The sequence below is a fragment of the Erythrolamprus reginae genome, chromosome 10 (assembly GCF_031021105.1).
Source record: "Erythrolamprus reginae isolate rEryReg1 chromosome 10, rEryReg1.hap1, whole genome shotgun sequence".
Lineage (NCBI taxonomy): Eukaryota > Metazoa > Chordata > Lepidosauria > Squamata > Dipsadidae > Erythrolamprus > Erythrolamprus reginae.
Window position 1 is genome coordinate 43,044,492 of NC_091959.1, and position 14,345 is coordinate 43,058,836.

The window sequence follows — 14,345 nt, forward strand, 5'->3', positions numbered from 1 at the left end:
AAAGAGAATGCACAAGAGAGAGGAGAGAGAGAGAAAAGGAGAGAATGAACGAGAGTGCAAGAGAAAGAGAGAGAGAATGAACAACAGAAAACAAGAGAGACAGACAAACAAGTGAAAACAAGACAGAGAAAGAGAATGAGAGACAAAGAGGGGGAGAGAAAGAGAAAGAAAGAGAGAGAGAGAGAGAGAGAGAGAGAGAGAGAGACATACAGAGATAGACCCCTCTATGATCTGTTTAGAATCTCCTGTCATATTGAGATGCTCTCACTATTTGGCTGGCATCTCCTGAGACATTTTTTTGCCTTAATTGGTTATCTGATGAACACCCAAAGGGGCGTCTCTCTCCATAATTAGACATTTGGAGATGAAATTTGGAGGAGGTGAGCTGATTTGGGTATTTTGGAGCATTATTTTAAGAGAGTCTCGTCTCCCTCCACTAAGTCTAACAGTTCTAAAATCTATTCCCTCCATTATAGTAATTTCAATATTTTTCTTTCTTTGTGCATTTTAATAACCCCACTACTGTTCCCAGATGTAAAAATCAATCTTCCATGAGAACCTTTTTTTAATTCAGCAGCCGTAAGTCCCAATGAAAAAAAGTTCTGGTCTCTGCAATACAACATTAATGATTTGTATATGTGTGTATTTAATGTTTCTTGGCTTTTTTCACAAGTTCTTTGAATGGTTGCTAAACGAAAGGTTGTAAGTCGAGGATTGCCCAAATCTAATTTTTCTTGGCTTTTTCACAAAGGACATTGTACCTTGTAAAACGTCCTTTCATCCTGCTTCAGACAGGAGGTTTATTTATTTATTTATTTACCTTATTTACTTCAGAAGAGATTTAGGGGTAGTGATTTCTGACAGTCTCAAAATGGGTGAACAGTGCGGTCAGGCGGTAGGGAAAGCAAGTAGAATGCTTGGCTGCATCGCTAGAGGTATAACAAGTAGGAAGAGGGAGATTGTGATCCCGCTGTATAGAGCGCTGGTGAGACCCCATTTGGAATACTGTGTTCAGTTCTGGAGACCTCACCTACAAAAAGATATTGATCAAATTGAACGGGTCCAAAGATGGGCTACAAAAATGGTGGAAGGTCTTCAGCATAAAACATATCAGGAAAGACTTCATGAACTCCATCAGACTTGGAGGACCGAAGGAAAAGGTGGGACATGGTTGAAACATTTAAATATGTTAAAGGGTTAAATAAGGTTCTGGGGGGAAGTGTTATTAATAGAAGAGTGAACACGAGAACAAGGGGGCACAATCTGAGGTTAGTTGGGGGAAAGATCAGAAGCAACATGAGAAAGTATTATTTTACTGAAAGAGTAGTAGATGCTTGGAACAAACTTCCAGCAGATGTGGTTGATCAATCCACAGTAACTGAATTTAAACGTGCCTGGGATAAACATATCTCCATCCTAAGATAAAATACAGGAAATAGTATAAGGGCAGACTAGATGGACCATGAGGTCTTTTTCTGCCGTCAATCTTCTATGTTTCTCTGTTTCTATTGATTGATTGATTGATTGATTTCGTCAAGCATGTATTAGCTAACAGATAAAAGAAGAAGACAATAGGACAGGGATGATAGGCGCAATGGTGCGCTTATGCACGCCCCTTACAAACCTCTTAGAAAAGGGTTGGACTAGAAGATCTCCAAAGTCTCATGATAATTCCACGATTCAGTTGTAGCCATTCCTGAATCCCTCTTCATTCATTGGCCCCTCCCCAGCCTGGGAAAAAAATCCCTACCCCTACCCACTGCCTCTTAAGCAAGGGGGAAGAAAGGTGATTTCGCAGTCACTCTGGTGCTTCAAAACGCTCCTTAATCATTGCGAGATGATTCCACGTGGGGCACATCAGGTATCAACGCCAGCCTGCTTGCCTCTCCATGGGGTTGCCTGCTGGACCCCCCTTCCCCATGGAAGGGGCATGGGGGGGCCACACAGGTCTTGGGTCTGGTTGTCACATCTGCCCATCAGTGGGAGACAGCCGTGGCGCATTGACATCCATGTCCCTTTGCCCTTGTCAAAGAGGAAGAGAGAAGGGGGCAACCCCCAGGCCTTCTCCCCCAACCCTCTCCCCCACCGCTGTGTCTTGTCAACCAGAAACTTGTCAGCTCCGAGAGGCAAAACCTGAATTGTTCTCCCGGGAGTAGAAAGTTGCAGAGTTGAAATTACGGGGAAAGGGGCTGCACCAATTCCCTGCGGAGCTATGTCTAAAAATGACGAGAATCTAAGATCACGTGAAGTGTTAATACCACTCTATAATCCCTCTGAAAGGCCACACCTGGAAAACCGCGTCCAGTTTTGGTCGCCACGGCATAAAAAAAGATGTTGAGACTCTAGGAAGAGTGCAGAGAAAAGCAACAAAGATGATGAGGGGATCAGAGGCTAAGACATATGAAGAACGGTTGCAGGAATTGGTTATGTCTGATTTAATGAAAAGAAGGACTAGGGGAGACATGATAGCAGCGTTCCAATATCTCAGGGGCTGCCACAAAGAAGAGGCTAACCCAGTTCTAGGCTGCATTAACAGAGGGATAGAATCAAAATCACGTGAAGTGTTAATGCCACTTTATAAGGCCTTGGTAAGGCCACACTTGGAATAGTGCACTCAGTTTTGGTTGCTAGGATGCAAAAAGGATGTTGAGACTCTAGAAAGAGTGCAGAGAAGAGCGACAAAGATGATTAGGGGACTGGAGGCTAAAACATATGAAGAACAGTTGCAGGAATTGGTTATGTCTGATTTAATGAAAAGAAGGACTCGGGGAGACATGATAGCAGTGTTCCAATATCTCAGGGGCTGCCACAAAGAAGAAGCCAACACAGTTCTAGGCTGCATTCACAGAGGGATAGAATCAAGATCACGTGAAGTGTTAATACCACTTTATAAGGCCTTGTTAGGCCACACTTATTTATTTTTATTTATTTATTTATTTTATTTATTCATTTGTCCAATACACAATACATATGGAAGAGAATAGACATGAAGTAATATATAGAAAGATAATATGTAAAAATAGAGGAGAAGATATATGAAAGGAAGAAAATATATATGAGATAAAGGAAAGACAAGTGGACAGGGGACGAAAGGCACACTAGTGCACTTATGTACGCCCCTTACTGACCTCTTAGGAACCTGGAGAGGTCAATCGTGGATAGTCTAAGGGAGAAATGTTGGGGGTTAGGGGTTGACACTATTGAGTCTGGTAATGAGTTCCATTGGAATATTGCATTCAGTTTTGGTTGCCACGATGCAAAAAGGATGTTGAGACTCTAGAAAGAGTGCAGAGAAGAGCGACAAAGATGATCAGAGTGCCAGAGGCTAAAACATATGAAGAACAGTTGCAGGAACTGGGCATGGCTAGTTTAATGAAAAGAAGGACCAGGGGAGACAGGATAGCAGTCTTCCAATATCTCAGGGGTTGCCACAAAGAAGGAGCCAACCTATTCTTCAAAGCTCCTAAAGGTAGAATGAGAAGCAATGGGTGGAAGTTGACCAAGGAGAGAAGCAACTTAGAACTAAGGAGAAATTTCCTGACAGTGAGAACAATTAATCCGTGGAACAGCTTGCTTCCAGAAGTGGTGAATGTTGGAAGTTTTAAAAAAGAGATTTGATAACCATTTGTCTAAAAGGGTAAATGGTTTCCTGCCTGAGCAAGGGGTTGGACTAGAAGACCTCTAAAGTCCCTTCCAACTCTGTTATTTTTATGATAAGGGTGGAAAGGAAGCTCCCTGCCTGATTTATGACTACAGGTTCACAATACAACCAGACAGTTGTCCTTTATTGCTACAATTCCTCTTTTAACATCAAGGAAATTGCTGCCGTTTCATCTTCTTTGGCTTAGAAGAGAAAATATCAAATTAGCCTGCCAAGCCCCTTCTCTGAAACCTCTCGGAGCTCCTCTGCAGCCGCCCTTCAGTCCCCTTCCTCTTTGCCTTACATACCATCGCAAACATGTAGGGCATTGTTAATCCTTCTAATCCTCCATCTATCACGCCTGTAATGAAAATAATTACCTGCGAACCAAAGAGGGTTTCTCAGGACTTTGTTCAGAGGTCGCAATTTCTGGTAGACTTTAATAATATATATAAATATATCGGGCGATGAGCATGTTATAGAAAATAATTAAGTGCCTCAGCTAGTTCTCCTCCCCCCACCACCACTTCTGTAAAATAGCCGGATTTAATTGAGGTAGAGTCAGTTGAAATAACCTTTGCTAAAGCAGAGGGCTTAATTTAACTTCAGGTAAGCATCTGTAATTGCCTGGGTCCACAAAGGAAGAGAGGGGAGGGAGAGAGGGAGAGAGGGGGGGAGAGAAAGAAAGAAAGGGAAAGAGAGAGAGAGAGAGAAAAAAGAGAGAGAGAAAGAAAAAGAGAGAAAGAGAGAATTGGGAGGGAGAGAGACAAGAGAGAGAAAGAGAGGGAGATAGGAAAAGAGAGAGAGAGAGGAAGGAGAGAAAGAAAGAGAGGGGGTGGCAGACAAAGAGGGAGAGAAAGAAAAAGAGAGAAAGAGAGAATGGGGAGGGAGAGAGACAAGAGAGAGAAAGAGAGGGAGAGAGGAAGGGAGAGAGAGAGAGGAAGGATGGGAAGGAGAGAAAGAGGGAGAGAAAGAAAAAGAGAGAAAGAGAGAATGGGGAGGGAGAGAGACAAGAGAGAAAAAGAGAGGGAGAGAGGAGAGGGAGAGAGGAAGGATGGGAAGGAGAGAAAGAAAGAGAGAGGGTGGCAGAGAAAGAGGGAAAGAGGGAGGGAGAGAAAGAAGGGGGGGAGAGAGGGATAGAGGGAGGAAAGAGATAAAGTGGGAGGAAGAGAAAGAGGGAGGGAGAGGGAAGGAGAGAAAGAAAGGAAGAGAGGAGGGAGGGAAGGAGAGAAAAAGAGGAAAAGAGAAGTGTGAAAAACATCCATAAGTCCCTTTTTTTTGTAACTTTGAATGGTCACTAAGTGAACCGTTGCATGTCGAGGACTCCCTGCATATTGATGGGTGCACAGGTGAGAGGCAACACAGAGAGGATGGGGGGGGGAAGGAAAATGCAACGAAGCCATTTCGAAAATGACTGGACTAGAATGAATAATAATAAATAGAATAGAATATAATTTTATTGGCCAAGTGTGATTGGACACACAAGGAATTTGTCTTGGTGCAGATGCTGTCAGCGTACATAAAATAAAGTATACATTAGTCAAGAATCATGTGGTACGACACTTAATGATTGTCATAGGGGTCAAATAATAAATGAATAATAAAATGACAGGGGGCTGGACTAGAAGACCTCCAGGGCCCCTTCCAGCTCTATTCTATGATTCTAAGCAAAGGAGGCAACTGGTTTGAGGCAGAACAGCCAAGAGGGAAAGGTTCCCATCTGAAGATGGAGCAAGCATGGGATGAATTTGGAAACGTTCTGCTTCTAACTTTCTTCCGGATTGGAATTGGAAGGCTGATTACATTTGCTCTCTAGCTTTTCTGCAAATATATATATTCCTCCCTTTTCTTTGCTCCGTGCCTCTAAGTTATGCTTCCTTACGCAGCAAAGGGAGCTTTATCACCGCACAGGAAATCGGATGCAAATGTAACCTTCCAAAAATGGCACGTAATTAAAAAAAAAAAAGAAACAAAACACCTTCACCTGCCTTTATAACCAAGCTGGGATACGAAAGCAAACCACGGCGTTCAAAGCCTCTCTATAAAAACGCTATAAAATTTGCTTTTCCGGAGCCCGTGGGCTCAAAGATTGACTGATGTATGTAGAAAAAAACCCTCTGGGTCGGCTCTGGCGGGCCCCCGGCATCCTCTCGGCTTAAAAAGAGAAATATAAACGGACTCTTCGTTGCAACGGTCGGCCGCCTTCTTGTAATTTGCTTTTCAAGGCAAGCCGAGTATTTATCCTTGCAAGTCGTCATTTGCAAGTCTGCAGAGAAGGCTTCGTTCTGGTGGGTCGAAAGCAGAACGGGGTGGGTGGAGAGGGGAGGAATGAAATGTCAAGCATCTGGAGAGCCAGAGGTGCCTGCGCCGTTTTGATGGGAAGTTAAAAAAGAAAGCTGGTGTCGAAATCGGCACATACAGTGTTGCCTCGGTTTTCGCGGGTTCGAACTTCGTGAAAAGTCTATACCACGGTTTTTCAAAAATATTAATTAAAAAAGTACTTTGCTGTTTTTCCCCCTATACCACGGTTTTTCCCGCCCGATGCCGTCACATGTCATCGCCAAGCTTTCGTCCGACTTTAATAAATATTTTTTTTAATAAACTTTAATAAATAAACATGGTGAGTAATGATCTAAATGGTTGCTAAGGGAATGGGAAATTGCATTTTAGGGTTTTAAAGTGTTAAGGGAAGGCTTGTGATGCTGTTCATAGCCAAAAATAGTGTATTTACTTCCGCATCTCTACTTTGCGGAAATTCAACTTTCGCAGGCAGTCTCAGAACGCATCCCCCGCGAAAATTGAGGGAACACTGTATTATCATCAGTGGTGGACTTGTCCCAAAGCCAGTGGTACCTCTCCTTAAGAACGCTTCTACTTAAGAACTTTTCTAGAGAAGAACCGGGTGTTCAAGATTTTTTGCCTCTTCTTAAGAACCTTTTTCTAAAGAACCCGAGCCTGGAAAGATTTCCCAGGAAATTTGAGAGCGGCATGAAGGCCCGGCCAGTTTCCTGCCATTCCCCCTGGGTTTCTCTCTCTGGTGCAGTGTATGGGAGGCAGCGTCACGGCTCTCTTTTTTTTAAGCCTTAAAGTTTTGGATTTTTTTGATTCCCCTCACCTCGAGTTCCACGCTTCGACAAATCAATTGCTAAAGTCATAATTTTTACAGTCAAGCTTGGAGCGATTAATAATAATAATAATAATAATTATTGTTATTATTATTTATTTATTCATTCATTCATTCATTCATTCATTCATTCATTCATTCATTTATTTATTTATTGGATTTGTATGCCGCCCCTCTCCGCAGACTCGGGGCGGCTAACAACAATGATAAAAAACAACATGTAACAATCCAATTTAATAAAACAACTAAGAACCATTATTATAAAACCCAAACATACACACAAACATGTTGGATTTTCTAGAAGGGACCGTTACCTTAAGCAAGGTGCTCAGCCCGCTGGAACTGAGCCAGGACCTTCCGGAGGTGATGGTTATTAAAGTACAGACAGAGCATGTTCGAATGAACAATTTCTTTATTAGAAAAGTATAAAAATAAAGTAATGTCTGAAGAGACATAAAATGGCACATCTACATTGTAAATAACTTGTAATGGCCTAGGGGAAGGAATATCCTAACTCCCCCATGCCTGGCGACAAAGGTGGGTCTTGAGTAATTTGCGAAAGATAAGGAGGGTGGGGGCCGTTCTAATCTCTGGGGGGAGTTGATTCCAGAGGGCCGGGACGGCCACAGAGAAGGCTCTTCCCCTGGGGCCCGCCAAATGACATAATATTAAGTTTGTATTTGTTGCATGCTCTTGTGTTGTTGCGGTTGAAGCTGAAGTAGTCATTGACAGGCAGGACGTTGCAGCATATGATTTTGTGGGCAATACTTAGATCGTGTTTTAGGCGTCATAGTTCTAAGCTTTCTAGACCTAGGATTGATAGTCTGCTTTCGTAGGGCATTCTGTTTCGAGTGGAGAAGTGAAGGGCTCTTCTGGTGAAGTATCTTTGGACGTTTTCTAGGGTGTTGATGTCCGAGATGTGGTACGGGTTGCCCCCTCTTTATTTATTGCATTCTTCCTGTCTTCCTCCTCTGTCTCCAGATACGCTCTCAGTACCTCGCTGGTCCCCCCAAATTCCTCGACGGGATCTTGGAAACTCAATCAAACACAGGTATGACAAATATCAGCAAGGCTTACATCCTCCTTGTGGGCCCTCAACAGATATCATTCATTCCTCAGTTTTCTATGCAGCATTGTTATTAGTAGCTATGGATATTTGGGGACAGGGGAGACAAAAACAATACGCCAATCCCTTTGTAAACATCGGGAGAAAATGTATGGGCAAAGAGTTACTCTTGGAGTTACTTGGAGCCTGTGTCAAAATGGAAATGGAATTTCACACCGCCTCGTCGTTTGTCAGTTTGGGGATTTTACCAGCCAGCCGTAAAAGTTAGCAAAAGTTCCCAAGGGCCCTCTTTGCCTGGGTGGGTATATAGTTGGTTTGACTCGCTCACAAAAAAAATAAAAAAATCTCACTCACGTTAACTACTAAGAGCAAGCGAGTTGCAATTGATTTGTATTGGCTTGCTAGGACAAAAATCAATAAGTAATTCGGACTCTGGGCGCGTGGGAGAACTCAGACTGCAGAAATCATGGAAGATTCATTCGGTGAGAAATGCTCTTATTTAGAGAAGAAGAAGCTTTTATAGACTTAACAGAGGTCAACCTCTCTCTCTCTCTCTCTCTCTCTCTTTCTCACTCTTTCTCTCTCTCTTTCTTTTTCACACATTCTCTTTCATTTTATCTCCCTCTTTCTCTGTCTTTCTCCTCTCTTTCTCTTTTTCTTTCTCTCTCCTTCTCTTTCTCTTTCCCTCTTTCTTTTTCACACATTCTCTTTCATTTTCTCTCTTTCTCTGTCTTTCCCCTCATTCTCTCTTTTTCTTTCTGTTTCACTCTATTTCTTTTCTATTTCTCTCTCTCGCTTTCTCTTTCTCTTTCTCACTTTCTCTCTCTCTCTCTTTCTTTTTTCACACATTCTCTTTTATTTTACCTCTCCCTTTTTCTGTCTTTTCTGTCTCTCTCTTTCTCATTCTTTCTCTCTCTCCGTCTCTATTTCTTTTTCACACATTCTCTTTCTCTTTCATTTTATCTCTCTTTCTCTGTCTTTCCCCTCGTTCTCTCTTTTTCTTTCTGTTTCACTCTATTTCTTTTATATTTCTCTCGCTCGCTCGCTCGCTTTCTCTTTCTCACTCTTTCTCTCTCTCTCTCTTTCTTTTTTCACACATTCTATTTCATTTTACCTCTCCCCTTTTCTGTCTTTTCTCTCTCTCTCTCCCTCTCTCTTTCTTTTTCACACATTCTCTTTCTCTTTCATTTTATCTCTCTCTTTCTCTGTCTTTCCCCTCATTCTCTCCTTTTCTTTCTGTTTCACTCTATTTATTTTCTTTTTCTCCCCCCTCCCTCCCCCCCTCTCTTTTTATTTTCTCTCTCCAGGTTTTCCACAAAGTATTGGATGTCCCAGACGTGCACTGTCTGTGGGAAAGGAATGTTGTTTGGGCTGAAATGTAAAAACTGCAAGTACGTCTCTCTTTTTTGGCATTCCAACAGACACCTAATATACCAAACTGCCATGGCTAGGTTCTGCTTTCCTTTGCTGCAGACGTCTGGCCCTTCCCATCTATCTCTCTGCAGCTCCAGTTCATAAGGGTTCCAATAGAAGGTCCTTTCACCAATATTTGTCAAGGCTGGTCCTTTTTTATCAGAGACCTGGAAGTGCTGATTTTGTATTACCAGCCCTCACTCCAGCTTGATCTGGAAGTCTTTGTCATCCTATAATCTTGTAGACAACCAGTTTGCTCCGGTGGTTAAGGCTCCAGGCTAGGAACTGGGAGACAGTGAGTTCTAGTTCTGCCTTAGGCGTGAAAGACAGTGGGATGACTTTGGGTCAATCACCAGGAAATAATGAGTTCTAGTCCTGCCTTAGACATGAAAACCATCTGGGTGACTTTGGGCCAATCACTAGGAGACTGGGAGTTCTAGTCCAGGGTTAGCTGCAAAAGCCAGCTGGGTGACTTTGGGCCAATCACCAGGCAATTTAATCCCAGCTTCACCTTAGTCATGTAAGACAGCTGGGTAACTTTGGGCCAATCACCAGGAGACTGAGAATTCTAGTCCAGACTTAGACAGTGGCTCAGTGACTTTAGGCCAGTCCCTCTCTCGCTCCACCTAATCCAGCTTTCACAGGATTGTCATGGTGGGGAAAATAGGAGGCGGAAGGAGTATCGGGTGTGTTCCTTCCCTTGAATTGTTAAATATAAACAAACAAACAAACAAACAAACAAACAAACAAACAGATAAATAGATAAAATAAAATAAAATATTGTCATTGAACTTATATACACTGTACACCCATACAACAAAATTCGCATAAAACTTCAAATACATAGATACATCCATACATTCATAAATAAATAATGTCAATACATCCATAGATACATCCATACATTCATAAATAATGTCAATACATCCATAGATACATCCATACGTTCATAAATAATGTCAATACATCCATAGATACATCCATACGTTCATAAATAATGTCAATACATCCATAGATACATCCATACATTCATAAATAATGTCAATACATCCACAGATACATCCATACATTCATAAATAATGTCAATACATCCATAGATACATCCATACATTCATAAATAATGTCAATACATCCATAGATACATCCATACATTCATAGATAATGTCAATACATCCACAGATACATCCATACATTCATAAATAATGTCAATACATCCATAGATACATCCATACATTCATAAATAATGTCAATACATCCATAGATACATCCATACATTCATAAATAATGTCAATACATCCACAGATACATCCATACGTTCATAAATAATGTCAATACATCCATAGATACATCCATACATTCATAAATAATGTCAATACATCCATAGATACATCCATACGTTCATAAATAATGTCAATACATCCATAGATACATCCATACGTTCATAAATAATGTCAATACATCCATAGATACATCCATACATTCATAAATAATGTCAATACATCCACAGATACATCCATACATTCATAAATAATGTCAATACATCCATAGATACATCCATACATTCATAAATAATGTCAATACATCCATAGATACATCCATACATTCATAGATAATGTCAATACATCCATAGATACATCCATACATTCATAAATAATGTCAATACATCCATAGATACATCCATACATTCATAGATAATGTCAATACATCCATAGATACATCCATACATTCATAGATAACACCCATCAATACATTCATAGATGCATCCATACATAGGAACCCCATTGCACTTCTTCCAGAAGGCCAATAATCCATTCTGACTTATTTCTGAAGCTCAGCTTCCCACGAGCCTCAAACCAGCTGTTGTTCTGCTTGATTCCTCCTAGGCTAAAGTGCCACAACAAATGTACCAAAGAGGCCCCACCGTGTCACCTGCTGATCATCCACCGTGGAGGTAAGAGCCACTATGGTCGCATTTCTAATTTTAAGCTGAATACTTTAGCGTGATACAGATCACACCAACATTTTATCGGTTCGAACCAGTGATAAAATAAAGGTGGAAATATTTTGCTCCGCCTCTTTCTTTGTTTTGATTTTCCTCTTCTCCAGCCTTTTCTCTTTCTTTCTTTCTTTCTCTCTTTTGTTTTCGATTCAGCAAGATTAGTCCGGACAGAATCTGTGCCATGTGATATCAACAACCCACTGCGGAAACCCCCCAGATATTCAGACCTGCACATCAGCCAGACGCTTCCCAAAACCAACAAAATCAACAAGGTGAGAGACCTTATCCCCAAGCCTTACTCCCGAGTAGTCCTTCTCCTCTGCAGCCGTTCTTCCCTTTTGGCAGCTCTGCGCATGGTTCCTCCTGATCTTCTTCCTTTCTTATGTCAGCCTCTGGAGGTCCCTGGCTGAATCCCTATCTCTCTTTTTTAAAAATATATTTTTATTGATTTTAACAAGTTTCATATTATTATTATTATTTATTAAATTTGTATCCTTGGAACAAACTTCCAGCAGATGTGGTTGGTAAATCCACAGTAACTGAATTTAAACATGCCTGGGATAAACATATATCCATTGTAAGATGAAATACAGGAAATAGTATAAGGGCAGACTAGATGGACCATGAGGTCTTTTTCTGCCATCAGACTTCTATGTTTCTATGTTTCTATGTTGTATGCCGCCCCTCCCCGTAGACCTGTGGCGGCTCAAAACAATAGTGGCAAAACAATGTAATACAAATCTAATAATTTAAACTAAATACCCATAACTTAAAAGCATGCACACAACACACCATACATAAACAATATAGGCCTGGGGAAGTTATCTCAGTTTCCCCATGCCTGACGGCAGAGGTGGGTTTTAAGGAGTTTACGAAAGGCAAGGAGGGTGGGGGCAATTCTAACCTCAGGGGGGAGCTGGTTCACACAACATAAAACAGTGCATGGTGAAAAATGCCCACCACCCCGATACACACACACATACCCCATCACCAAATCAGGGGTGTTTCTTATATAACCCACTTTAAGCCCAGAGCAAATTATCTATTTACATATTATAGAGTGATTCCAATTTATTTCTTGTAGCTTGGTCTCGGATTCTACTCGTCATATATCTTCTTACCTTGTCCCACCGTCCCATCAGTTGTTTCAATTCAGTTTCATTATCCAAATTTATCCTTTTATCCATCATTTCAAATTGAATATGGTCCACCATGTACCTGTACCAATTTTGCACTGTCCATTTTGTCGCATCCTTCCAACCCAAAACTATTACCTCCTGAGCGTTTTCTATTGCTGCTTGTTTTATTTCTCCAAATTCTCCCATCGCATAGCTTTTAACTAATACGGCCATTTCCTTAGTGATTGTCCATTGTATATTTGACATTCTATTTATATCCTCTTGCACTTTTTGCCAACATTCCTGCACTATGGGGCATTCCCAAATCATATCCATAAACAATTACCCCTAACCTTCTACTGAAAGTGTGCGAGTTGAACGGGAGTATAATACCACTTATGTAATATTTTCCTTCTCATTTCCCTAATTCTTGTATTCTTAATTTTCCTTATATTTTCTACTGTATTTTCCATCTCTTGTACCTCTACTTGTATCTCGTTTTGCCACCATTTAGTCAATCCTTGAATCGTGTCCCCTTCTAACTTATATATATTGGTTGCTTGCAACTTTATACCCTCACTTTTTTCTCTTATTATTTTCTCTAACCCTGTCTCCTCCCTCAATACTACTTCTTTATTCTCCCTCTTTACATATTGCATTTATTTGTAGCCATCTTTCCTTACCTAACCGCCATTCTATACGATTCGCTGAATCCCTATCTCTGGCACCGAGTCTTCTCCAGACTCCAAGCCTGGCCCTGGTTCCTCTCTAGCCTCCTCGCTGTCTGATGCTGCTGCCATAGACTATTTCATTTCAAAACCCTGTTTCTGAGCCTTTTGAATTCATTTATTGTTAGAGCTGAAAGGGACCATGAAGTCCATCAAGTTCAACCCCATGCCCAAGCAGGAACCCTATAGTACACCAGTTAAGTGGCAGTTCAATCTTCTCTTAAAAATGTCCAGAGTGTTGGAGTTCACAACGTCCGCTGATAGGTTGTTCCATTGGTTGATCGCTCTGACCGTCAGGAAGTTCCTCCTTATCTCCATGTTGAATCTCTCCTTGGTCAGCGTCCAGCTGTTGTTCCTCATCCGGCCCTCTGGTGCCCTGAAGAATAAAGTGATCCCCTCCTCTCTGTGACATCCCCTCGTATACTTGTAGACTGCTATCATGTCCACTCTGGCCCTCCTTTTCTCTAGGCTATCCATGCCCAGTTCCCTCAGTCTCTCTTCGTAAGTCTTGGTTTCCAGTCCCTTAATCATCTTGGTTGTTCTTTTTTGCACCTTCTCTAGAGTTTCAATGTCTCTTCTGAAGTGTGGTGAACAGAACTGAATACAGTACTCCAGGTGTGGTCGGACCAGGGCGTAGTAGAGTGGTATTAAGACTTCCCTGGTCTTGGAGTGTATCTCCCTGTTGATGCAGCTTAGGATTGTGTTGGCTTTTTTAGCTGCTGCTGCACATTGTTGGCTCATGTTTAGTTGATTGTCCACCAAGACTCCGAGGTCTCTTTCGCAGTCGCTACTACTAAGAGGGGTTTCTCCCAGGTTGTATGTGTGTCCAGGGTTTTTTCTGCCTAGGTGAAGGACTTTGCTCTTGTCGATGTTAAACATCATTTAATTGGAAGTTAATTGCTGCTCGTTTGCTGTGCTAGACAGAACAACATGGATGGCCTCTTTGACCCCTCTTTCAAACCAGTGGTCCTCTCGGTCCAAAATGTGGGCTTGGCTGTCTTCCAAAGAGTGGCCTTGGTCTTTTAAATGCAGATGGATTGCTGAATCTTGTCCTGATGCGTTTATTCTCCTATGCTGCTCCATATGTTTACGAAGTGGTTGCTTTATTTCCCTAATATACAGATCTGCATATTTATTGTACTGTATATATCACATTTGCTCAGTTTGAGTTTAGGTGTTTTATCGTTGGGGTGGACAAGCTTCTGCCTTAGTGTATTCTTGGGTGTGAAGTATGCCCATGGCCAATGTGGAAGAATA

General features: G+C 41.6%; 1 protein-coding gene across 1 annotated transcript in view; it reads left to right on the forward strand.

Moving 5' to 3' along the window:
* KSR2 (kinase suppressor of ras 2) overlaps positions 1 to 14,345 on the forward strand; it is a 111,549-nt gene that overhangs the window by 56,270 nt on the left and 40,934 nt on the right. Inside the window, exons 4-7 of the mRNA XM_070762003.1 lie at positions 7,746 to 7,815; positions 9,138 to 9,221; positions 11,127 to 11,200; positions 11,396 to 11,514. Coding sequence (XP_070618104.1) covers positions 7,746 to 7,815; positions 9,138 to 9,221; positions 11,127 to 11,200; positions 11,396 to 11,514 — 347 coding nt within the window. The remainder of the gene's footprint in view (positions 1 to 7,745; positions 7,816 to 9,137; positions 9,222 to 11,126; positions 11,201 to 11,395; positions 11,515 to 14,345) is intronic.